The sequence below is a fragment of the Electrona antarctica genome (genome assembly GCF_951216825.1).
Source record: "Electrona antarctica genome assembly, chromosome: 14".
Lineage (NCBI taxonomy): Eukaryota > Metazoa > Chordata > Actinopteri > Myctophiformes > Myctophidae > Electrona > Electrona antarctica.
The window spans coordinates 12,694,729-12,721,875 of NC_136795.1; the positions used below are offsets into that span (position 1 = coordinate 12,694,729).

Sequence of the window (27,147 nt, forward strand, 5' to 3'; positions counted from 1 at the left end):
TGATTGGTTAAGTTTTGTTTTCATGTGGTCACGTACAAAGGTGTGATAGGCCTATACGTATTGGAAGTGGACTGGAATGTTATTAACTCACCTAATAGTTTTCTCCTATTTTGACCAACTGTTCTGTTGTCAACATCATAATCATATAATACACACGCCAGCAACAAGTGTGCTTCGGTTTTATGTATTCACCTAGTGAAAATGGGTAAAAATGCTTGTGTGTGTGTGTGCCTTCATGTCACTGAAGCAGTTTCAACTCTGTGCAGAACTGTAGAGCTTACACAGTAATGGAGCGTAAATGTTTCAGTATTTTTTTTTTTCACATTATAGAATAACCCCTCCCCCCTCCCCACAGGATATGGACAAGACAAGACTAAACTAAACTACACAGGATTAAGCTAAAACACCGTTATACAGTTGTTTTATCACTTCCTGAAGAGTCAATAAAGTTTAAAATAAAGTTTTGAACCAGAAACAATTGTAAAGCTGGTATTTATTATTGAATGCTTGAATCTATTATTGTGTTTCTTATTGTGCACCATTGTCCAATTTGAGGTATGAGAAATCAAATCACATACAATGAACAATGGGCGTGGGATTTTAGTATAATATGGATCTTTAAAAAAACAAATTAGTATCTTGGATTAGGTATGTCCCTATTTATGCTCGCAGGGATGAGCTACAACTGGGGGAAAATATTTTTCATTTAACCATGTCTTTAAATGTCCAAAATGGGTTTTATTTTAGCCTATTTTAGATCACATAACGTAAAATTAAACAAAATCACCGTTATGAAACTGCCTTGTGTAAGTACGTTTCCTCACATTAGATATTGCCGAACTCTGAAGAGTCAATAAAGTTTTGGTTTTTGAATCAGGCGCTGCCGTAAAGTTGTGTGTTTTTGTCGTGGAATTCCTGGGAGTCATAGAAACCGTAAACATGGCGGCGACCACAGCTGAAGATAAACGTGCTTCTGCTGAAGTTTTGAAAAGTCTTGCTAGACATTTAAATTGTCTCAATGAAGACAACAAGACAACACGGAAAAGGGCGCTGGAAGCCATCAAAAGGGAAACTATTGATTCGGGTCTTTCTAGTGGCGTGTTACAAGAGGTTTTCTCTTCTCTCCTCAAGTCTCTGCTGAAGTGCCTGTCAGACCCGATGGAGAGATGCAGGGAGACTGCTATTCTGATGATGGGAGACTTTATTCGGTGTGTTCCTCGCCCGGAAGAATCGCTGCCGTATTTTATTCCCTGCGTGGTCCTGCGGCTCGGAGCCGGAGGAGAGGAGGTCGTGGAGCCAGCAGAGGAGCTCCGTTTGTCCCTGATGGAGGTTCTGACTCTCACTGTGCAGTTGTGTGGGAGGAATCTAGCTCCATATCTGGACGACATGATCAAGATCTTGCAGAGAACAACCATTGATCCTTTTCCAGACGTGAAAAGAGAAAGTTGCAAATGCATTGTGAACTTTGGAAAGTGCGTACCAGGTAGGTGAGCAGCACTGAGCAGGATTTGTTGTTAAAATGCGTTGCCATGGTTCCCGAGGCACGCTTTACAATCTGCCTCAGCTCACTCACTACTATGGCAAGCAACCATCTATTATCTAATCACATAACTCTATAGTAGTAGTAACATATAGTAGTAACCCAGCCTGTTTAAGTTTGGGTTTGACCAAAACACAGCTTTAAAGGTCGGAAGGTCCTTTTTGTGTGTGTGGTGACTGTTCCTTCAACTGAAATGAGAAGATTTGGTTGACATGTTATCATCTATCTGATGTTTTCTTCAGAAGTATCAGTACATTTGTTTCTAGACCTCCTCATTGATTTGTAACCTTGCAGGTGTTCATCCTTGAACACAGTCATCCTTGTTCCTTTGTAACGCTTTAAACTTGATATTATTTACTACTATCAAATGCGTTTACTTTTTATATCTGTCTATCTGTCTGTCTGCATACACGGATTATGCCCCATTATGGATGGACATAACCTTATGTCCCAGACAGTGCTGACATTAGTGATTAGTGCCGTCATAGACTGCCATCAAAACACATTTTCTCACCCATGCAATAATAACCCAGCCAATGTTGGGCTGATGTCATAATGATGTTACAGCCTGGGCTGCAAGTATGGGTACTGTACTGACCATCTAAGCAAAGGTGATAAAATAGATATACTATACTAGGCTGAAGCCCTTTGGGAATGATGCCTGCCCCTGCTCATAGAGTTACTGTATACTGTATATTATATATACTAGAACACGTACATCCCACCCTTCCACTCATTTTAAAGAAAGTTGCTCACCCAGCACATAGTGCCCAAGGGACAGCCTTCTTCCAGGTACTTCATTCATTGCATCATTATTGTCACTGGTCACTGCATGCTGACCTGACCACAATGATGCAATGAAAGTAGTGTCCTTCATGCATCTGCATCACACATTACCTTCAGTAGTAATGGTAAACTTAAATACTGTAGTGTGTACACACACACACAGATTTGTAGACAGGGCAGGGGCAACTTCTGCTAATGGCTCAAAGTTAGACTGGTATGGTGATGGTCCTTTAAATGCTATTGTTGGTTTCAACATGTAGTAGTGACTTAAAAAGTAGTGACATTGAGCTTGCGCTTCACTAACTGTACTGCACACTTGCCTTTTGCTCAGAGCATTTCCACATGCAGGCTGAGAGTCTGATTAAGCCCTTGATGCAAACCATTACTCATCAGCACTCCCGAGTGCGAGTGTCTGTCATTGAAGCCACCGGGACTGTGATTCAGCATGGCCCTGGGAAAAGCATGGATGATGTGCTGTCTCACCTGGCGCAGAGATTGTTTGACGACTCACCACAGGTATGGATTATTATTATTGCTGGAGCTTTCATGAATGCTATAATGGCTGAAAACTCTAAATTAAACCAATGTTTCTCTGTCAGGATTCAAGACCCAATACTTGTACATTGTACTACATGCTTGTCTTGATTATTTCCCCCCTGGTGTCCAGGTGAGAAAAGCAGTGACAGTGGTGGTTGGTGATTGGCTGCTGCACATGAGAGACAGATACTCCTACTTTCACAAACTCGTCCCCCTCCTGCTGAGTAGCGTCAGTGATGAGATCCCAGAAATAAGGTAACAACATCAACGGTTTTACTTGCCCAGGCCACACTACTCTGGATCTTTTGCAAAACGGATATTTTCGTCCTCCGTTTTAGAAAAAATCCCTGCCCATACGACAGAGATATCTGAGTCCACACCCAAATGCAGAAACGCATTGAACACAGGATAAAATCACTGCAGTAGCAGGTTTCAATTGTAGGCTATATTATATTTGATTTTATATTTACACTTATGAGGTGCCAATCATATTTTTTATTGAAGGAATAAGTACCGCATTTTAAAAGCCACCTAAATTGTGAGTGGAAGTATATGTTTCTTTCATTGTCTGTCAGCATGTCACACTATGTGCGTAAATCTCCAGATCCCGACTCTCGACTTTTCTCTCCATATAATTAAAAAATTATAGACACTTTACCATTGCTCTGGCGACTTGGCAAGTCCTGCACAGAAATTAATAGCAGAGTCAGACAGAAGTGTCCACAACCAGTTGTGAGCTTGTAGAGTGGCTATATTTTCGAGCTGTATAATAAATGGCACCGTGGCACGTTATAATGTAGGCTAATACAAGTTCACGCGCACATTGTCAGAATGTAGGCACAGTGACATGCAGTCAATGGTGCGCCCTTAATTACCTAAACATGAGAGAGATGTGCCATATAGCCTATGCGCACGCACGATGCGATTCCATTCACACCTCTCTCTCTCTCTCCTCGCATGACCATGACCATGAAATGGAGCGCAAAATACAGCACAATATAGTTTCACATGCGGCTATGCACACACCACGCATAGACTTGTTGGTGTAGGCTACTGCGCAATGGCATTTGGCCTGGGTCCTTATTGGTAGGTTAATATCCACAGTTTATCTGTAGCGGTCCGCAATTAACTCGCACTCGGCACCAATACAAATGAAACTATTTGAATAAAGGTTGTACACATCAGTGAAATTAACCTCTGGGAAAATTGAGAGAGTGTAGGACTATCTTTTTTTTTTTTTTTTTTTACAGTCTATGGTGTAAGCCTAGCAAGCGCACCACAGATCATATAGGCTGCATGGCTATAAGGGCTTGTATTGGGCACTACCCTACCATCTCTCTATATCATTTGATAAAGGCATATTAAAAACATGACTTGTGCACCCAATGAAAATATAAACTTCACAGAATATATACCACTTTGAATTAAAACAATCGGTTGTGCTTCCCACTCGGCACCAATATGAAATCACCAGTCTACACTGGACTAGTAGGCTGATATATTTATTATTGGATGCAGCAGAGCTGCCTTTGCTCGCTGCAGTTGATGCAATCATATGATACGTTTTTAAGTTGTTAACAGTGATATATAAACATGAACAATTGAATAGATATCTGTGTAGTTCCCATGCAGGCACAAGCTGCATTTCACACGCTAATGAGCGGTGACATCATCGTTTCTCAAAAGCTCCGTTTCGCATGACTACACAGCTCCACCGATCCGATATTTTCGAAAATCTCCACTCATTTATCCGTTTAAAAAAACCTCTGTTTGAGTGGCCGAAAACGCCGTTTGCGTGTGGCTGAAAGGCCCAAACGCACAGAGAAATGTGCGTTTTGCAAAAGATCCAGAGTGGTGTGGCCGAAGCCTTAGTCCGCCATTGGTGTAGATCTACGTCAATTAAGGAGGGACTTATTTTCAATTACACACTTTCATGGAATTCATGGAGAATTTCTTTTCCTCGCATTCCCAAGCCAAAAATTTGATGACCGTGATGATGTCAGGCATGTAGTCAAACCATCTGACACTAGTTTCATGAACCATAATAATAATTAAGTCAAAGACCGAGCGCTGCCGGTGTGGGTTTATCAGAGTGCCAGATAGCGCAGCAGAGAGTCGCCGCCATGTTGCCAGCGCAGCGCAGCTAAGGGCACACGCACACATGCTGATACCCGCTGACCCCCACACAGACTACCGCGGACCCCCGCGCCGACCTTCGCGGGGACCCCCGGTGTACCCACGGACCCTCACGCAGACTACCGCGGACCCCCGCGATTTTATTATGAGAGATGTTCTTTATACCTGCCAAGGCTGCCAAGCCAATGTCAACACTACAACCGACAGCTGTGCATGAGCCGGTGCGATATCTAATGGTGTGGAGAATGGGCTACCTGAGAGTGTACAAATACAACCAAATGGACCCATAACAGTCCATTTGTACAGTCTCAGAGTTTATTGTTATAAAATGGTCCTTTGGTTCCATTTTGTAGTAGGCTACACTCACAGTTACAGTGGAGTCACCTGGACAGATCCTGTTGTTGTTTCCACACACACACAAATACACATAAAGACACAGATATTTTCATTTCATAGCACAATTCTGCAGATATAATAAGGCAGCAAATAATTGATTGATAATTGATCAATTCTTGTTGAACATTGTTTCTCACAATTTTATTGAAACTGTGAATAATTCAGATTTAGAAGGTATTTGTAGAATCAACCTCAGGTATTAATGAATTAAATGACCATACCGGTGTCATTGTCTAGTATTTATTGTACATGCAGTAAATGTACACCATTTTACAGTTAATGGCATAGACCATTTTACAGTTATTAATGGCTTTACTTTGGGATTTCACTATCTGTGATAATTGAGTCAATGTTGTTGGCTAAACATAATTGATTGATCTTTTTAAGATGTCATTGACGTCTCAGTTTAGTTCGTAAATTAATCGTTTCTCCAGGGACTATTTCAAATCAATGTGTCTTTAATTGCATTAAAAGCTAAAATGGTGTAGAGCTTAAGTGTTTAAGTCTAGTAAATAATATAATAATAACATAAGTCAGGGTTCCCCAATAGGGGGGGGTGTCCCAGATATAAGTGGCATTAAATGGGGGTCAGTAGCGTATGCATGTCAAACTGGGCACCCCCTCAAGGACCACTGGTGGTCCCCGGACCACTGGTTGAGAACAATTATTAATTAATGAATGAAAAAATAAAAAACCCAATTTTTCGCACGTGTGGACTCTGCCCCCAGCGTGGTTCCCTAGTCAAAATATGGCCCTTGAGGGGACTTGGCTTAATTGGGGGACCCTGACATAAGTGGTCTCTCTCAAGAGATGGAGCTCACTAATGATGATGTCTGGGTGTCTCTCCCGCAGACTGCTGGCTGCTGACCTTTGGAGACAGACAGGTGCTCAGTGGGAGAAGGAGAATGAAGACGACATTAAGGACAAGATGGACTTCCTTCTCACCCCCCCTCCTCTCTATCCAGCAGGAGGTCAGTCTGCCCCCCCCTCCTCTCTATCCAGCAGGAGGTCAGTCTGCCCCCCCCTCCTCTCTATCCAGCAGGAGGTCAGTCTGCCCCCATCTCCTCTCTATCCAGCAGGAGGTCAGTCTGCCCCCCCTCCTCTCTATCCAGCAGGAGGTCAGTCTGCCCCCATCTCCTCTCTATCCAGCAGGAGGTCAGTCTGCCCCCCCTCCTCTCTATCCAGCAGGAGGTCAGTCTGCCCCCCCTCCTCTCTATCCAGCAGGAGGTCAGTCTGCCCCCATCTCCTCTCTATCCAGCAGGAGGTCAGTCTGCCCCCCCTCCTCTCTATCCAGCAGGAGGTCAGTCTGCCCCCATCTCCTCTCTATCCAGCAGGAGGTCAGTCTGCCCCCATCTCCTCTCTATCCAGCAGGAGGTCAGTCTGCCCCCCCTCCTCTCTATCCAGCAGGAGGTCAGTCTGCCCCCCCTCCTCTCTATCCAGCAGGAGGTCAGTCTGCCCCCATCTCCTCTCTATCCAGCAGGAGGTCAGTCTGCCCCCCCCTCCTCTCTATCCAGCAGGAGGTCAGTCTGCCCCCATCTCCTCTCTATCCAGCAGGAGGTCAGTCTGCCCCCCCCTCCTCTCTATCCAGCAGGAGGTCAGTCTGCCCCCATCTCCTCTCTATCCAGCAGGAGGTCAGTCTGCCCCCATCTCCTCTCTATCCAGCAGGAGGTCAGTCTGCCCCCCCCTCCTCTCTATCCAGCAGGAGGTCAGTCTGCCCCCCCCTCCTCTCTATCCAGCAGGAGGTCAGTCTGCCCCCCATCCTCTCTATCCAGCAGGAGGTCAGTCTGCCCCCCCTCCTCTCTATCCAGCAGGAGGTCAGTCTGCCCCCATCTCCTCTCTATCCAGCAGGAGGTCAGTCTGCCCCCCCTCCTCTCTATCCAGCAGGAGGTCAGTCTGCCCCCATCTCCTCTCTATCCAGCAGGAGGTCAGTCTGCCCCCATCTCCTCTCTATCCAGCAGGAGGTCAGTCTACCCCCATCTCCTCTCTATCCAGCAGGAGGTCAGTCTGCCCCCCCTCCTCTCTATCCAGCAGGTTAGCTACTTGAACTTGGCATCCGTATTTTGGAGCTAAGATTTGAAAGCGAAAATAGCAGATGCCCAAGCTACCGAAAAACAGGAGGGGGCCTAGTATAGAGCCCCTGGGTATACAGTCAACTAAGTAATAGTACTGCCAAATGCCACCGGCATACAGTAGTGGCAGATTTAGAACTAGGCTGTGTGTTTTAGGCAATTTGGATGCTTTCTCCTCTGCACCAGCTCAACCCCTCCACTCTAAAGGTGTGTGATATGAGGATATTGGATTCAAATGTCTCCATGAGATCGTTAGAATCGTGCTGACATGCACATTCTATACTTGCGGTTCTATACCCCTGTAGTGCAATGGTGTATGGCTCGTGGAAAGAACTGTTCTTCAAGCTCATACAACACATCACAATGCATTGTGAGCTTGTAGATCTGCACAGATCTGTGAAGATGTTATGTTTTAGAGATGCCAGTTTCTGGTGCCCCCCCACATGATGCCCCCCCACACGAGTGGTAGTAAGGTGCCAGTGGCCAACCTGGTGATCTGAGATCATTGCCACCTTGTTCCATTTCCCATACGCCAACACATCAACGTACTTGGTCATATGCTATCCAGATCTTTCTCCTCCATTGAGTCTGTAAGCAAAATGTGTGGTACTGTATAAAAATATATACAGCCACATATGTATTTTTTATTGCCAGAAGGTGAGCCAGCCAATGTCCCTAGAGTTTAATATCATCAGATACATATTCTTTTCTTTATTGTATTATAACTATTATTCTACAGCTGCCAGTCCGATTGCCTCAATAAATGCGTTTGACTGACTTATCACCATGAATGTTGAAAAATGTATTCTCGTATTTCTCGAAGTTGAAAAAAGTACAATATGGTTGTACAGTTTAAATATTTGAACATTCCAGGTAGTGAACGCTCAGGTGTGTTACATCTGCTGTAGTCTGCAGAGGGCTACGTGTGCCTGTGACAGTGCTTGTGAGCACATGACTGTGTTATCCAACAATGTACCATTGGGTCATCATATTAAAACTTTAGGCCTAAATCATATGAGTCATTTACAATATGACGGCAATGAACACAGAGGCACTTGGAGCACTGTTGACAATAATGCTCCTGAACCTTTTGAAGTACCCGCCTTCTCAATGCATCACCATAAACCTGATGCTCCAGTTGTTCCTCATCATTTATAAATGAAGCACTTTTCGTCACTAAAGTTAATATAGCGGACAAACTTCCACGTGTGTCAGTTTGCAGGGAGTGGCCAGTCTCAGGTCAGATAGATCTATATCTAAATGCGTGACACACATATTATGAATTGACCAACCACAGACCTCCTTAGACCAACAAGGCATGCCTGAGAAGAGCCGAGCATGCTGACTTTTGATTCAGACCCTCTCCTCACCACAATGGATGAGGTGATGTCAGATGGTTGGGTCCGACCATGTGAGACGAGGGAGAGGCTAACTGTGTTTGATGTCTTAGTGGTGGACAGGCCATCAGTCAGCTGTGACATTCAATGGCTTCTGGTTTGGCTCCTCGGTTTGTACCAGATGGTGGTCTTTGATCACTAACCGTTGACTACTATGCCTCAGAGATGCTTCAAAGTATTCAGTGTGTTTTACACAGACCATAATGCCTAGCAACAGTAGCCTATTATAGCATTTTAGCGTTACATTAACCACTTAAGCCCTATGTTGTACTTAAAATTTGACAAAAATATCCAATCTACAAGCTCACTATACGTGTCATGATGAGCTTGTAGATCAGCTATTTTCAACAAAATTGTATTTATATTATTACTTGTGCGAGCAGAGCGCAAGTACTGTTTTCGGCTGCGTATGTCGGCGACTACCTCAGCCAATCAGGAACCACCGTTTCCGTATGTCGGTGACTACCTCGGCCAATCAGGAACCATCGTTGTTACATAAACATACATAGTTACGTCATCAGTCAATCCCTGATTGGTCGAGCGACGGCACCAATGCACGCTCTGCTCGCGCACAAGTAGGCCATTCATGGCCAACTTGTGTGCAAAGCGCAAGTTGGCAGATCGACAGAGTGCATTTCTAGTTTTAATCTATAGAGCGTCGCAGTCCCGGACAATGTAATGTGTGCAGTTGAAACTGCTTTAGTAGCCAGACAGAAATGACTTGAACTGGTTAAACCACATCTATAAATGTTTTTATTGTGTTGTACTGTACCATTATAGAGCGTCGCAGTCCCCTTTCAGAACGACGAATAGCCCAGGAAATTATTCCCCATTAATTTCCCCCATAGGCTTTTCAAAAAGTAGTTATTTAACCCATTTTGAGGTCCAAATCTTAAGTCTTTAAATAAATACTTTTTGAAAAGCCTATGGGGAAAATGAATGTGGAATAATTTCCTGGGCTATTTGTCGTTCTGAAAGGGGACTGCGACGCTCTATAATGGTACAACACAATAAAAACATTTATAGACATGGTTTAACCAGTTCAAGTCATTTCTGTCTGGCTACTAAAGCAGTTTCAACTGCACTACCACATTGTCCTGATGTGGCTGGTGTCGCTGTTTAGCCACCATCCTTTTTGGATTTTTTAAACGTGTCACAGTGTTTAGATTATAAACAGAAGAGCATGTTTAAATGCCAGGTGGTGGTTTCATTGTCCAACCCCCCGCCCCCGGGCCGGACAGTGACGAACCGAGGCGTGCGTGTATGTATGTATATATGTGTATATATATATATATGTGTATATATATATATATATATATATATATATATATATATATATATATATATATATATTAGTCTACGTCACTGATCTATATGATATGATATTGGTGAAAATCAACAATGGTCGACATTGTAAACAAAGAGGAAATGCTCAATTATTTAGAAAAATCTTGAATAATCTTTGAATTTTGTTTATATTAAGACAAAACTTCTCTTCTGTGGGTACCTGGCACAGAATCCTTTCAGATAGAGGTCCGCTGCCAAATACAACACCTCTGGCGTTTAGCGGGTGGAAATCCTCTGGATATGAAGTAACATTACAGAACCTGGATGTTCTAGCGGTCATAAGGCGTTTAAAGAAGGGAGGAAATTAAAAGAGGTGGTTCGAAACTTCGAATGTAAGATGGAACATTTTGAGGAAGATGGAAGTGCTACTGGCTTTGAGAGTGGCTGTTTGAGGCAGCCGAGCATCAAAGAAAAGCTGATGCACCACATTGCAAACATCACAGGGAAGGATTTGGACAGTGTGCAGTTTGGCCTTTAACCACTTTCAACCTGGCATCCCTATTTCGGGGTTGTCATTATAGGTGAATATTAAAATAAATATATTTAGCCCGGACTGCTGGCGTTGCGGTCGATGCATCTAAGCTCCATTGTGGCCTGACAGCGTGTGGTGCCTTTTGCTGCAAGTGGAGTGGACCCCTGGATGTGACGCTATTATGTCGCCTTAATCCCCTTAATCCAACCCTTGATGCTGAGCATGGAGGCACTGTGACTGGATGCCTTTTTTATAGTCTTCCTGGCCAGGGATTGAATCCCTGGCTTCCCACTCTAAGGGCGGACCTTCAAGGCCACTGAGCTGGTTTAAAAAAAAAGCTTGTTATAAGATGGCACCATTACCGTCTACCAGCTCTGTGTGTCAGAGAGGTGGGCTGTGGACATGTAAGAAACCTGCCTACCAGTGACCTCATCGGTGGGGATTCCAAGCTAATAGAAACTACAGCCCTTTTCTTCTTGGAAGTTAACATTCTGAAATGGAAGCCAATGTTCTTTCATCAATGAAAGAAAAACTGCTTACAGTCCATCTCTGAGACACGGCGCGTGCAGCCGTGCACACAGAAACGGCACCATCCCATAGTGAGCATTACATTACAGAGGACCGACACAGCATAATATAATGGAGATGAGACAAACTGTTCCTTTAAGTGGTTAAATCAGGCGACATAATATGTTGAAACAGAGTATACTGTATGTATCTACTGAACAGTCTCACTCACACACGCATGTGCTGACGCATGCATACGTGTGGACATGCACATACAGTACATCCCCGTTATGAGAGCCTAGAGAGGGCAGGGTGGAGTAGTCGCTGTTGAGAGACAGAGAGCTGCCTGTTGCCTCCCCCGCGGTCTCATTAGCACCCATTAATGCCGTTTGTCAACAGTGTAATGAGGGTGAAAGTGGGGCCAAACCCGGGTGGAAGGAAGGGGGACAGGGCCCGTCTGTCTCTCCAAATGATACTTTTGCGTGGCCACGAACAGGTGGACGACACCGCAGCCCCGTTTTTTCCTCCTGACCGAGACGCACTCTGAAATGTAGGCATTGTTACCATTTTATACCGTACTTAAGTCGTGGAGATTTTCCCCTAGCCGAGTAATCGGAGCAGGAAAATCCCCGCGTTCCAGTTTTGAGCTCAGGCTATATATTACTGTGAAGTTTTGGGGGGTTTGTCTCCCCAACCCCCCACCTCATCATCCTATACATTCTTAAATCCTGTAAGATGATCCTTACTAAAAACAGTCATTTTTGGTCTAAAGTGGAATGGATTTGGAATTCCAGCATCACAAAAGGTCCCAGGTGCACAGCATGCCACCGTTCAGGGCCCAATGCAGGGCCAAATAATGCAAGGCACATCGGCAGTAAACGTTTGAATTCAACCCCGCTCACAACAAGACGCACCGCATTCCGTTAAAAGCAGATCTTTCACTTTTATTGGCTCGAAAAAGGCTTTTGCTGGGAAATACGAGACCGGGCGTGCCCATTTTGTCTAGCCGCTCAGTGTTCTGTAACAATGCCAGATAAGAGCAGAGCCTGGGGGGGCCTGGGATCAGTTTGAACCTGAACGTGGTCACTGTGTGTGTGTGTGTGTGTGTGTGTGCGTGCGTGCGTATGCAAGTGACTGGTTACAGTTCCTAAGCCTATACATTATCCATATCTGGGTTGAGAGAGACTGCTACACAATGAGCTCTACCGGTGACAATACTGATGAATATGGGCCATTCCAGTGGGCAGGAGACAAACGGAAGGGTCTCTCTCTCTTTGTCTTTCTCTGGTCTCTCTCTTCAGGCGTCCATAAATCCGCAGGGCCTCCCAGTGTGAAGAGGTCACTGTCAGACAGTGAGAGACGACCAGGAACGGGCTTGTTTTGTCTTGTCCCCGCGGTGTTTCTCCCTGATTTATTGCCTTCTTCCTTTCTGCCCGTCTTCCTCTCTCATTAGCCCCGCTTATTGGGAAAAGAGAGCAAGGGCGGGGTGAGCGAGGACAGAGAGAGAGAGAGAGGGGGGGGTGGTTGGGACAGAGAGAGAGACTCAAGGAACTGGGTGTGAACTGTAGAAAGCTCTTTGAGAATGCGTTCCACTTGCTCTGACAAGTCTCCCCCCACGAAGGGAAATCTAGCTCGTAAAAAAATCAAAAATAAATAGCTCTGTGTGGAAAATGGGATTCGGACTGCAGTCGACGTGGGACATCTGAAAACCCTGAAAAATTATGAAGGAAAATCTGCGGTGTTTCTTTTCCCCCTTGAGAGTTATTTCGTATCGCCCAGAAGCTTAAACAGGCTATAAAATTCCACCAGAAAGACGTTGGGTCATAAAAGGCATATTTACAGTGGTCTGATTCTATGCAGGCTTCAGATCACATTTCAAGTGTTGTAGCATGCAACCATGCGTAGCAGGGTTTCCCCCAGAACTTCTTACCAGTGCTGGAAGAGTGAATAGCAGCATCCACCTCCCCACCAGCCCACCACACATACATTTTGAAGCCAACACTTTTGTTGGACTCAAGTGCATTTTGAATTCCGGACCGTTTACTACTTGTAACTTCTACATTGCTGTATTGAGGCTTTTACATAAGTAAAAACTGTGAGTAGTTTTTCCACCACTGATAAATCGTATGTATTATTATTAACTCAGAAACATGCTAGTACACTAACATGGTATAGCTAGCGTCGTAAACTGTCCTTCACCTCTCTCTCTATATCTGTCTCTCTATATCCGTCTGTTTGCAGTGGAGCGTCCGGGCCTGGGCTGCAGGGAGCTGGTGGTGAGGAACCTGGGCAGGCTGCTGCCGGGCATCAGCCGCGACCTGACGGACTGGCTGGAGCCCACGCGGGTCAAGACCTCCCAGCTGCTGTCCGTGCTGCTGCTGCACGCCGAGGACCACTGCACGCAGCACCTCCAAGCCCTGCTCGCCACCCTCTACCACGTCTGTTCCCACGACGCAGAGAGAGACGTGGTCGCCAACGTGAGTTTCACTAGTTGATAAAAAAAAAAAATGGCAGCAAGGTTTGAGTCGACTAAAATAGCATATGATTTTAGTTGACGTTGTGTGCTTGTCGATCGGCTACCGGTATTTTCAAAGCGCAACACCCAGGCACAACCAAACATAAAATGACGTGTCTTTTAGTTCTACTGGATCTCTTCTCCACTAGTCCCTCCCTAACATTAGTCTAGTTTTTATTTGTCAATACATTTCGTCTTAGTTATTGTCATCATAGCTTAGTCTTCATTTTGTCAGTGAATAAAGGTAGTCGACATTTTTCCTCATAGTTTTAGTAGACAAAATCTTTTTTGGGAGGAGGAGCATAGACAATCGGAAGAGGGCGGGAAATCGTCAAGTGCACTCAGCACGTACAGTATTTCTGTTTGTCTGTGTTGTATTGCCTTCATGGGTGGTCTCCTCGCTGTTCCTTAATGACTTTGACTGTGTTGTATTGTCTGTGTTGTATTGCCTCCATGGGTGGTCTCCTCGCTGTTCCTTAATGACTTTGACTCGCCATTCTACTAAAGGCCTACACATTGTAAGCCATTGGTTGTACCAATCAATCAATTGTTGTGCTTTTTACTTTTCAAACGGCAGGATATCCGACTTACAAGCAGGTATTGCCCGATGCCATTTTCGCTCATAGTTTATTTCCTTCCACGCAGATGTGCAGCGAGCGTTTGATGTTGTTTTCATATCGAGCGAGCTTGACGGCCTTCAGGATACAGCTGTTGGCCCTTGAGCTTAGACAGTACCAGTGATGTATGGTTCTATCAACCGTTTTGGGCTCAAGGACTTGGGATGCACCTGCTCGCATGGGAGCCTTCCGTAGAACTTTGTTCAGTAGTGGCAGATTATGAGTGGCTTCCTCTTTCTCCTGTCGCTCTCATAGACATAGAAAAGTAGACGCCTCATTCGCCACTGCAATTCATTGGAGCGACCTGCATCGAACTGAGGGCGGAAGTCCGCCCATAGAGTTATATGGACATGAGTGTCATGGTGGCGTCCAGTCACGTGACTCACGTCCCTTCCTTTCATTACGTTCATTGGCACCAACGCGGAAGCTTGCCCTCACCTGAGAGCATTTGCCCCAGAGCCTTTCTATGTCTATGGTCGCTTTCATCTCTCTCTCTCTCTCCCCCTCCATCTAGTGCCTGGAATCTGCTAAGCTGCTGGGCACCTTCGTACATCCTGAGGTCTTCCTCAAGCTGATGCTGGAGCATGTGGAGAGCTCCTCGGCCTCCTCGTGCCCCTGGGCCCCCCTGACGGTGCTGTCTGCGGTGCTGGGGGGCTGTTCGGGACCCCTACTCAAACCTCACCTCCAACAGATTGCTCACACCCTGTCCCTGCCCGATGTCTGCCAGGAGTATCAACAGGTCAGCAAAGGGGAAGGGTTTTCTTTTGTGTTAGTTGTGGTCAAACATTTAAAGGCAGAATCACTGGCACCGTTCATCCAATGCTTTTTATGTATGGTGAACACTTCGCTTCACATTTCGTGTTGTTTTTGGAGATCTCTGAGCAAAAAGGACTAACATTTTGGCTTTCTCCGAGCTCTGAGATGTTTGTTTTTTTCTTTTCTATTCTTGTGGGTAAGACGAGAAAAAAACAAATTTAATATACTGTATATACACTAGTACATGATTGTACAACCTGAAAAAGATGTACGCGCAAAGACAACCTGGATTGAGGTTTTAGATGGGACATAAAACTTGTCAAGTATAACTGTTTTCAAGGATAAGGCATAAAAGCTATGGCGCTTTATGTGAATGGGTCATGCTGGGTTGCCAGGTTGTCCTGTCCAGCAGGTCTTGAATTATCCCATTCTCTGTTCACCAGCTGTTCCATCTCCAGTCTTGTTATATGATGTTGGCGGTGTACTTTCACCATTCTCATTCCTGGCAGTGTCAGACCGGCGATGATGTATTTCTCACTGAATTGGTCCCTTTATTGATATGAATGTTCCCGCTGAGGAGCAGTATATCCTATCAGGGAGATTCTCTTTTCAATAGAAACCACGTGAGACTGGGAGTTCATAGGGTTTGGTGTAGGGCTGCAACTATCTTCTTGGCGATTATTTTTTATCAATTACCTTAATTAGATTAACTGGCTTATTGCCAGCCTAATTAACAGTGGATTGTGCCTTCTGCCAGCACTATTCATATGTTTAATTTGTCATTTTAATGCCAATAGAAAAATCTGCGATATACACACTATATCTCATTTTCACGGGGCATAGTATTGGACAATCAGTCCTGATTGTGGCGGTAACGTCACCATTATGCCGTTTTGACCAAATAGAGCGAGTGAGCGGTGATCACTTCCGGTTTAAGGAATCACAACATCCGGGACTAGTTTGGACTGGTGCAGCACTATCAGATGTCCGGAATGCTAAGCGATCATTGTTTATTTTAATAACTAAGTCAAATTAAGCTCTAATCAAGCCCAAAATATCGCATTTTACGCAGCGATGCATGCGCGATCACACGCGTGCGTGATCGACGGATTTCGTCCGGTTTAGGTAGATTACATCGGCCGTTAGCCAAACAAGCTAATAGTTGCTACATTTTCTTATATTAAGCTCCCGATTACAGGGGATTAAACGATTACGTCAATAATACGTCATGGCCATAAGGGGGTTAAGGGGCGCCCGCTGGCCAAGTGGTCCAGGCGCATGCCGCATATAGGCTTTGGCCTGACAGCGTGTCGCGTGTTCGAGTCCCGTTCATGCCGACCATTGCTGCATGTTTCTCCCCTTCTCTCTCTCCCTCTTTCCTGCCTATCTTCACTTGATACTATCAATAAAGGCAGAAAAGCCAATAACAAATCTTATCTCTATGCCCAGCACCTTGGCTTGTGATTGGCTGATCACCCCATAACGATGATTTGATTGGCTGAGCAAAGTACATATTGAAGATAAAAGTGAGGGCAGAAAAGGGAGGACGCAAATTGTGATCGGCCAGCATGAGATGATGTATGATGATAAGAGCGCCCCTCACTTCACACCGGTGTGATTTTTAGATGTTATATCAATGTGAGGGAATTCTTATAGGGGTCATCACCATGCAGGCTTGTGGTGGACATTTCTGTAAAGATTCAATTTTTGCCACGGACATACACAATGAGTGGACAATAATGACCAGAAACATGTAAAAAGATAGCCCTGAATGAACATAACAGGAGGTCTGTAACTCGTGTACAAATGGAACCAAATGGACCTGTAAGTTTTGGTCCATTTGGCTCCATTTGTACACTCTCAGAGTTAAGGGGTCCTTGCAAATAAAACATTTGAGAGCCTAGTACTAGTTGAGCTAGTTGAAGGTGATTTTTCTTTCGTTCTTTTTTTTTTACATTTGATTATATCAATTAGTATGATTAACTGTTGCACCACTAGTTTGGTGTTAAAGTTCAGCTAACTTGGCGAAACTGACCATTCCCCTACATGCTGTTTTCCAATTACTGGATTTCCGAAAGGCCTCTCCTCACACGCGACTCTGTGAAATATCCTCCCATGACCTCGCACATTTCAAACATAGCTTTAATTCTTTTCCTTTTTTCCAAATAGAAGGAACAGTTGAAATTCCATTTCGCAGATTCTTTGAGAACAACACGGTCCGTCGGTGGAAAAATCCCAGCGGTGCTCCAGAACGCAGACTCTTTTCCTCTTGTCCCAAATTTGTTTCCCTTTGATATCAAAATAACAGTTGGCTGGCAGGGAGCTATTTTTTGAGCTCCCCATCACCGCCTCCCACCCCGGCCCACACACACCCCACTGCAAGAATTTCCTCTCTGGGTTAATAACAACAAAAACCGCACTAATTTCACCTGACCCCTGCACAGCTACATTGACCCCAACCTTCAGGCAGAGCAGGCCGGGCTTTGTTTTTTTTTTGTCTTTTTTTTTTTTTACAGCCCTCCGCAGGTTTCAGCACCAGCCAGGGTCCCCCCCCCCCTTCACCCCTTCGCCTTCGACGTTGACACACCGTAAAAAATCCCTGAAATGTTTTCAAAGCCCAAGCCGTCAAGGCTGCTGATGGACGGAATGGGAAGCGGACTCCACCACGCCCCCCCGTCCCGTCCCCCGATCCCCGTATGCCTTCAACCGCATGGGTCAAACAGAGACACCGCACTAGCAGGACGGGGTCACGCACTCTCCCACAGATGGAGGCAGACCCCTGCATCCTCTCTCTGTATCTCTGCGTCTGTCTCTCCACATTGCTCTCTCTCTCTCTGTCTGTCTGTCTGGAGTCTGGGCACAGAGTAGCATGTTACCATGCAGAGACACAGACGAAGGCACCTGCGGCATTCTTAGAAAACAGACAGGGTTCACAGCAGAGAGCGAGGCCAGGTCACCGCTCAGCTGTAAATAACAGATAGGAGCACCTGTGCCCAACACACACACACACACACACACACACACACACACACACACACACACACACACACAGTCACATGTCTCAGTCAGAAGTTAACTTAAAATGGCAAAAATTGTCCACCACACAGTTGACCATGCAGTCCAGAGTGTGTGTTACGCCACAGAACATATAGTGCACGATGTGGGACTAACTGGATTGTGTTTGATAGTGTTTTAATTAACTGTAGACATACAAAAGCCAAAAAAGGCTTGCCTTGCAGACAGCTGCAGCAGAGAGAGAACGATGCTAAAACTTCATATACATTTTAAATTGCAGACTCAGTGCCGTGTTATTAAAAAAAAAAAGACAACGTCAGAACTTTTTAAGACGTCTGTGCGTTTTGATCCCAACTTGAGAGTTTTGCACCACTGGGGGGGGGGGGGGGGGGGGAGAGAGAGAATATAAATAATGTTCAAAGTGAATGGATGCATCGGGTTCAGGGGGGCGGAGGTGAAACCACAGCGCTCAGCAGGGAGTTGTAGAGCAGCCTGGACATGTGGAAGCTGATATGTGGTGTTTCTGCACCACTCTACTATTCTTTCTTTCTTTCTTTCTTTCTTTCTTTCTTTCTTTACTCCTTCCTTTCGTCCTTCCTGGGGTTAAGGCAGAAAATGAAGAGGGCAAGCTTGTGGTTAATTAACCTCGTAAACCCATATGTTTTCCAAAATAGTGAAAATAGCTATGGAAACGACACGTTGTTGTGAGCTTGTAGATCAGCTATTTTTGCTATTCGGCATACACCAAAGTATCTATAGCTTAACCACTCCAACCCTCTCTAGACTACACCAAAATGTCTATATATAATAATGTTCCCGCCACAATCTGGATGCCGGGGTTCACGTGGGTCATATGAAGCAGTAAGTGTGTTCCACATATATCGGCTGTCTGCTCATGAATCATCTACACAGCACGTCTCTTTAAGGGGGGTGTTCTGCGGAGGACTGCCCCCCCCCCCTTCCCCCTTGAACTCTAAGCACAATCCATAACCGAGCACCCTGCGTTGTTGTGAGGTTGCCTTGGTTACAGCGGCATCACAATATCTGCAGGGCTGCAGTAAATAGGCAGTGACACGGACTGAGAGAGACAGAGAGGCCCTGGCAGTGAATTAGCAGGCACATTTACAACCTGCCCTGTTAACACTGAACATGTCTGTAAAAGGCTGTGATCTACAGTAGCCCTGAGGAACAGGAGGGGGGGGGGGGGGGGGGGGTCTGTCTCCTTTCATCTCGACTGTACGCATACTGACGCTGGCACGGCCAGTATTAGCCTAAATACACACACACACAAACACGCACGCGCACACACCGACGTCCCTGCCCGCTCGTTCTCTGCCCTTTGTCATGTTTTGACAGCACCCTTGAATGCTCTATGAAGATGGAACACGGGGAAGAAGGATAAGGTGCTGTGTAGCTGCCCCAAACGTCCTGTGTTTGTGTTTTAACCCCCCCCCCCCCCCTCCCTCCCTTGCCAGCGGTGGGGGGAATCCCTAGCACTGACTGGTATTTCATCCCCCCCCCCCCCCCTGCCCTTTTTTAAACGCTGCTGCAATCCATAACCTTATTTTGTGAATAAAACGTTATTTGTAACATGTCCAAGTTGGTCAAAAGTGTCCAGAGGTCGGATAGGACCACGACCACTGCCTACTGTTTGACAAGTGTCCAGAGGTCGGATAGGACCACGACCACTGCCTACTGGTTGACAAGTGTCCAGAGGTCGGATAGGACCACGACCACTGCCTACTGGTTGACAAGTGTCCAGAGGTCGGATAGGACCATGACCACTGCCTACTGGTTGAAAAGTGTCCAGAGGTCGGATAGGACCACGACCACTGCCTACTGGTTGACAAGTGTCCAGAGGTCGGATAGGACCATGACCACTGCCTAATGGTTGAAAAGTGTCCAGAGGTCGGATAGGACCATGACCACTGCCTACTGGTTGACAAGTGGCACTGCACGCAGCTCAAAATGCAATATACCCTCCGCCCAAAACAGGCTTTCTGCATTGTCTCAGCAGCAGTATACATTACGCGACACTCATGCCAGGGACCGGGGTTAATAATATCCTGTGTAGGACGTGAAAGTTGCGTATCGCAGCTTTAAAGTAGCGCTGTGTGCGTGTGCGTGTGCGACTGTGCGCGTGCGACTGTGCGTGTGTGCGTGTGCGTGTGTGTAATTGGGATATCCAGCTATGGACAGACAAACGCAGACACGGCGGTGTAACGAGACCCTTACAGCGTGGCCCCCTGAACCAGGTGTATCTCACCAGGCACCAGGTGTGTCCACCCGGTGATTACAGCACGCCACTTTTTCCGCTCTCCGTCCACCCCCATAATGGTTGTTTTTGCCTACTGTAGATAATCTGTAATGCCAGTTATGTCTACACTAATGTCCCCTGCTTTCCGCCACTTGTTTCCTCTAGTACAGGGGTCCCGAAATTATTTTGGGGGGTCCCCAGATAATAATAATAATTTAAAAAAAAAGTTGGAATGGCTGTAAAGTGGAAATTAAGAGTTTACATAGTACACATATAATAGTGCATGTGCATAAACTTTCCTTATCTGGTTTCAGTATTTATTTATGATGTATTTGCTCTATTATTAAGGTTATCGTAGGGGTCAATTTGTATTGAGGGTGGGGCGGGGGTCGCGAGACATGGCCAAAGCATTTCCGGGGGTCCCCAGCCAAAAACATTGAGAACCCCTGCTATAGTATAGGCAGTGTTTCTCACACTTTTAAATGTCTCAAGGACCTCCAGTTTGGTATGCAAATCATGCCACAGACCCGCATAACTCTCTGACAGTGTACAAATGGAACCAAATGGACCCTTATGTGTCAGTTTGGTTCCATTTGTACAAGTTACAGACGTTTAATGTTCCATTTTGGTTCCTAACTATTAAGTCATTTTGCTGCAGGGACCCCCTGGAACTCTTCTCAGGGATCCCTTTGAGAACCACTCCCAGCCTATAGGAACTCCTGTTGGGGCAGAGGGGAACCCCTGCTGCGTGATGCCAGGGTTTCAGTGCAAATGAATGTGTTGTGTAGAGTGTAGACGGGGGCCTACGCCGGATTTATAGTCTGGTGCGCGCCAAATAGCCGCCTTGCACCCAAAATAGCCGATCTACAAGCTCGTAAAAAGCAGGAGATGCACAACCAAGTATAAATCATTTATCCTCTTATCTGTGGATTGAGTCGGGAAGGCGCGTGCGCTGTCGCCAGACAAACTGTGAGTCACAAATCGGGGAGAGCCCCGGCCGGCAGTTCCAACCGCGCGTATGGGAGTGGAGAATCACTCCGTCAACCTACTGCCAAAAAGAGCCTCGGGAAAATATTCTCATGCACTGTAAACAAACACTCTGGATCCAGACGGCTATAATGAACCGCCACCAGCCGTGTGTGTGTGTGTGTGTGTGTGTGTGTGTGTGTGTGTGTGTGTGTGTGTGTGTGTGTGTGTGTGTGTGTGTGTGTGTGTGTGTGTGTGTGTGTGTGTGTGTGTGTGTGTGTGTGTGTGTGTGTGTGTGTGTGTGTGTGTGTGTGTGTGTGTGTGTGTGTGTGTGTGTGTGTGTGTGTGTGTGTGTGTGTGTGTCCTTCCTTTCCTATAACAAGATAAACACTTTTTGTCATGCCTCCTTTTAATGATCTGCTCATATTTATTTGGCCTCAACCTCCTTACCTTCCTAGACTCCTTGACTAGCTCCTTATACCTTAACTTCCCAGACTCAAGTGTCACTGTGTTAAAAAGCATGGGTTTGGGAAGAGGAAGTGCTCCCCCTAGTGGCGCCTCCAGAGACTGTCGCAAAGGGCGAGTGACTGAGTGGTGTATGAGGGTGGGGGTACATTGAGTACACACACACACACACACACACACACACACACACACACACTTGTCTTTCGATTACCACCCCCACCTGGGGGAGGGGGGCTACCCCACCCCACCCCACCTCATAACACACAAACTCCTCCAGCCTCCTTCCATGCCTGCCCCCCCCCCCCCCACCGACCCACCCCACTAATGACAGGCCAGAAGAAAACAGGAAAAGAGGCCATGATCCCAGTGATGGCATGGAAATTAGCCCAGGCCTCGGGCCTTTGTCTAAACATGAGCTCACCGCGACACCCAGCAAGGAGGGAGGGGGGAAAAAAGTGACAGCAATCTCACACTCGGGGTGCTGGAAAGAAAGCCTCACTCTCTGTCGGGCGTGTTGCCGCCGGTGGCCGGTCACTCGTTATGTTGTATTGTTTGGACTTTTAGGGTTTGGGGTCTGCTGTGTTTGGGGGCTTTTGGTGGGCTTTTTAGCTGGACTACTGTTATGAGGAGGAGAAAGGAGAGTTCACGGACTGCAGACGAGAGGAGAGGGCTTCTCCAGTCTCTTGAGGCCATGTCCTCTGTGTGACCGCTACAGTAAAGAAAAACACACACTGGATATCTACAGAGCATCTCTGTGTATGTCTGTCAGTTTTTAGACTATACAATTGTGTATACTCTCAGAGTTACAAACGGATAAATTCACACCAGTTGACCGGTGGACATAGCCTATGCCCCGATGTGCCCGGATTTTTGCATCATTACTGTAATTATCGGAACATGGAGGGATGTTTTTTTTAGTAAAAGTGGTGGTATTAGGGCCTGTTTGTTTGTATGTGCCTCACCGGAGCGGAGCGGTACAGTATATCTGCTATCTGCGTGCTGGTTGTGGTGGGCCGGTCTAGATTAAAATGTCCAGCCCTGATTGACAGTTTGACACTGATGCTTTCAATGTGTAACCTTCTCTCTCTCTCTCTCTCTCTCTCTCTCTCTCTCTCTCTCTCTCTCTCTCAGGTGCAGTACTTGGAGCAGTTGTTATCCTGTGTGGACGTGTTGCTGTGCCAGTGTGGCTCAGATTGTGGCTCAATCAGTCTGCAGCTGCTGCAGGTACTGGTCACAGTCCAGAGCCTGTCCACTGAGCCGCTGCTTAGCGATAAGGTAAGGTTATAGAAACACACACCCTATCGATGAACTGTCGGCATCAACTAAGTAAGTTGAACTGTTGACACAGACGTCAATCTGAAATGTTCCATTGACCGACCTTTTTACCGTCCACCTCAGCGAGTTCTCTTTGCTGCTGCGTGTGCTCCATGCCCTGCACTGCACTCTTCTTCCCTGTGCTGGGAAGAACTGGTCTATATAATAGCCCACTATCACCCACATCTCCTATACTCAGAGATGGCATTCTAACATTCACATTCCATTCTTTTTTCTTTCCTTGTCTGTTTTCTATTACAAACGGTAACTGCTTTTTTTCTTCTTTTTTTTTTTCAACTTTTTTTTCAACTTTTCTTTTTTTTTCAAAGTAAGCGAGCTATTTAAGGAATGCAGCCGTTTGTCCGTGTTCAAAGTGCCTGTGGCCAGAGGTATAATTACCCACTTAGCCATGAGGAGCTGAAATTGCACCTTTGCAATGGAACTTTAAATCCAGTCCTGGGTGAAAGGAGGAGGATAGGGAGACAGAGAGGGAGAGGGAGGGGGAGAGAGAGCGAGGTAATGTGTGACGCTCACTGCAGGTGTGCCACTGTATTTGTGTGTCATCGGCCCCCAGGCCGTGAAAGACAGCGGGACCAGGCAATGCGTTTGGCACGTGGCAACGGCCACTTGTCCATGAGCTGTTGTATTTGTAATGCGGAAAACCTTCCGTACCAGAAGGAGGCATGCAGAAATCAAAGGGAAGCCAGCGGCGGCGCCCCTGCATGTAACTAACCACACGGAACCCCATTCTGTCTCTCTGCTGTCCGTCTCCGAGGCGACTAAAGACCAATTCATGGTTCGTTGCATGACGGCGTTTGTTATTTTAGGCGCGGGACACTGTCCTATGATGAAGTATAAATCCGGCTTAACAAAAGAGGGTAAGGAGAGTGAAGGCCTTGGCACGGACGGCTGCCAGACACCACAACATGGCACCACCAGTGTGTGTGTGTGTGTGTGTGTGTGTGTGTGTGTGTGTGTGTGTGTGTGTGTGTGTGTGTGTGTGTGTGTGTGTGTGTGTGTGTGTGTGTGTGTGTGTGTGTGTGTGTGTGTGTGTGTGTGTGTGTGTGTGTGTGTGTGTGTGTGTGTGTGTGTTTATGTGCATGCGTGCATGGGGTCAAATATGATTCAGGAATTGTCTGTGTCCCCAAGCGTCCCTGAGGGACGGTGAAGGGGACAATGAAGTGACCCTGAGGGTCATATCCCCTCGCCCGCAAGTACTACTCTGTCTATTTACTCTCCCATCTCTCATTCCTGCATTTTTTTCTCTTCCTCGGCCCAGCTTCATTACTCGCCGTGCGAGAGACATCCTCTGTATGTGTTTGTGTTCCTAAGTGGTTTTTTATGTGTAGGACCTTGTCATGTCTCATGCTCTGTTGTTGTTCTTCCCATGGTTTCACACGCTGGGCTGTGTGACTCTTCATCGCTTCCTGATGCTACCACCAGAATACAGCTGTATTTGTTTGGGGGGGGGGGGGGGGGGGGGGGGGTTAGGCGCTACTTCCTGCGTCGCCATCACTTTCTCCTCCCCCGCATTCTTTTCATCTCTACCTTTCTGTTCTGGGATTTGTGCTCGTATTTTTTCCACGTGAAACGGATACATTTCAAAGCTAAAGCCTCTAGTATGAGCGTGTGCCACTTGCCAAAAATAACTGATGTACAAAGCTAACAGCACATCAAAGCTTAGTCACTTTCAAGCTGAGGTCCCTATTTTGAGCATGTGTGACTGACAGCAAGGGTTAAGGGGTGCTGACCAAATATCTAATAAATCTGTCTGAGACCTGTGTGTAGCATCTCACTCCTCTCCCCATCTCCTGAGACCTGTGTGTAGCATCTCACTCCTCTCCCCCATCTCTGTCAGAGACCTGTGTGTAGCATCTCACTCCTCTCCCCCATCTCTGTCAGAGACCTGTGTGTAGCCTCTCACTCCTCTCCCCCATCTCCTGAGACCTGTGTGTAGCATCTCACTCCTCTCCCCCATCTCTGTCTGAGACCTGTGTGTAGCCTCTCACTCCTCTCCCCATCTCCTGAGACCTGTGTGTAGCATCTCACTCCTCTCCCCATCTCCTGAGACCTGTGTGTAGCATCTCACTCCTCTCCCCATCTCCTGTAAATATCGTCTAAATCAGTGGTTGCCAAAACTTTTTGACCCAGAGCCAATTAGACGTTAAAATTAGATGTTTGACCCAAACTATTGAAAAAACAGACCTACAAGCTCACAACCTGTTGCTTTGCGTCACTTTGTGAGCTTGTAGATCGGCCGGATTTTCACAACTTCTTAAACATTTGTTTTCTAATTTACGGAAATTCTTAGATTTTTCTTTGATTTCTTCATGAAATTACTGAAAAACGAAGCAAAACAAATCTGCCTACAAAAAATATTTACTTTAACCCATTTTGGGCGGGAACCCCTTTTGGTGTTTTAAACATTGTTATAATTTAGACGGGGGCCTAGCAGATCTACAAGCTCATCTGCTATTTTTGAAAAATCGTTAAAATGTGCCTCAAATCTTTCCGAAAATTGTCATGATTTAGAAAACATTTTTTTTTAAATTTCGACGTCAGGCCTAAATGGGTTAATACTTTTATAAAAGATGTTTTTCTTCTACCCCTCTCCGTCCCAGGCCTTAGAGAGCGTCCAGCGGCTGTGTAAGGTGCAGGGCCTGGCCTCGGTGCCAGAGCTGTACAGACGTCACATGGAGCGGCTGCTGGCCTGGCTGTCTGCCACGGTCACTAACTGGTCCAGTTACTCCCCTCAGAGGCTACAGCTGCAGGTCATAGTCACGCAGTCAGGTGAGAGCACTAAATATATACCATTTTTAGGCCAGGGGTCTTCAACAGGCCCGCTAGGGGGTCCTCAGAGTAAGTTTGTGTTATGGAGAACATTAGCACGCAACGCCTCGCTGCAGCAATGTTGTAGAGTTTGGTGTAGAGGGGAAAAGAGCAGAGCAAGTTGACTAAATATTGAGGGTTTTAAAGGTTAACTGTCTGAAAATAGTACACACATTTTTAACATGAATCCAAGAAAAGATAATGTGAAAAAGTAACCAACATAGTATAACTATCATTTATCAAAAGGTGACAAGAAGAAGCGATACAAGGATAGTGGAGCACCCGCTTAGAATGTTATCAACTGATAATCACCAGTAGGTTAATTATCACTCGACTGCAATCGAGCCACTGGCTCGAGTGGAGTGCTAGGAGGTTGAGATGGAGTCTGAAGACTGAAGAGGTGGGTTTTCGGAGTGCTGTGAAAAATGGGCAGTGAATCTGCAGTCCTGACTGCAAGGGGGAGTTTATTCCACAGCTTGGGGAGGAGAGGAGGGAGGGAAGGAAAGGATTTCTTTTTTAGAATGTGCGGAGGGTTCATCAGGGTGTTTTTTTTTTTGAAGGTTTGAACAGGCTTCCTGTATTAGACGGATCTAAGTGGGCAGGAAGGGATGTGGGGCCATGAGTTGCCAACACTATTAGCATATATTTCTATTTGAGAGTAGCTCTCAGCGGGATGGGGTGTGGGGATAGATCATGTCCTGAAGATACAGGGTGCCGTGTCCCTTCTTGTAGTACATTACCAGTGTTTCTAACTGGGTGCAGGCAGCAACCAGAGGCCATTGAATGGAACGCAAAAGGGGCGTGAGGATTTGGGGAGGTTGAAGACCAGGCTCATTTGGAGCTGGATAAGGAGTTGGGCAGACACTTTTGTGAGGGAGGTTCTGATCCTTTTGATGTCGTAAACTTACAGGATCAAGTGATGGCTGCAATTTGTGCCTTGAAGGTCAGTTGACTGTCCAGGACCACACCTATCCCCATGCTGGCTGTTGGCAACAACAGCACAGCATCCTAGAAAGTAAAAGCAATAAAAGCTAGAAGGGGCGGCGGTGGCTCAGGGGTAGAGTTTCCGGATGGTAACCGAAAGGTCGCCAGTTCGAACCCGGGCTCCCCCAGAGTTAGTGTCGAAGTGTCCTTGAGCAAGACACTGAACCCCTAATTGCTCCCGATGTGCTGGTTGGTACCTTGCATGGTTTCCGCCGCCATCGGTGTATGAATGTGTGTGTGAA

General features: G+C 46.2%; 1 protein-coding gene across 1 annotated transcript in view; it reads left to right on the top strand.

The window, feature by feature from the left end:
* The first annotated feature begins 932 nt into the window (after positions 1 to 932).
* dnaaf5 (dynein axonemal assembly factor 5) overlaps positions 933 to 27,147 on the top strand; it is a 49,620-nt gene continuing 23,405 nt past the window's right edge. Inside the window, exons 1-8 of the mRNA XM_079519855.1 lie at positions 933 to 1,483; positions 2,658 to 2,842; positions 2,994 to 3,118; positions 6,248 to 6,366; positions 13,429 to 13,664; positions 14,834 to 15,058; positions 22,910 to 23,053; positions 25,714 to 25,882. Coding sequence (XP_079375981.1) covers positions 940 to 1,483; positions 2,658 to 2,842; positions 2,994 to 3,118; positions 6,248 to 6,366; positions 13,429 to 13,664; positions 14,834 to 15,058; positions 22,910 to 23,053; positions 25,714 to 25,882 — 1,747 coding nt within the window. The 5' untranslated portion in view covers positions 933 to 939. The remainder of the gene's footprint in view (positions 1,484 to 2,657; positions 2,843 to 2,993; positions 3,119 to 6,247; positions 6,367 to 13,428; positions 13,665 to 14,833; positions 15,059 to 22,909; positions 23,054 to 25,713; positions 25,883 to 27,147) is intronic.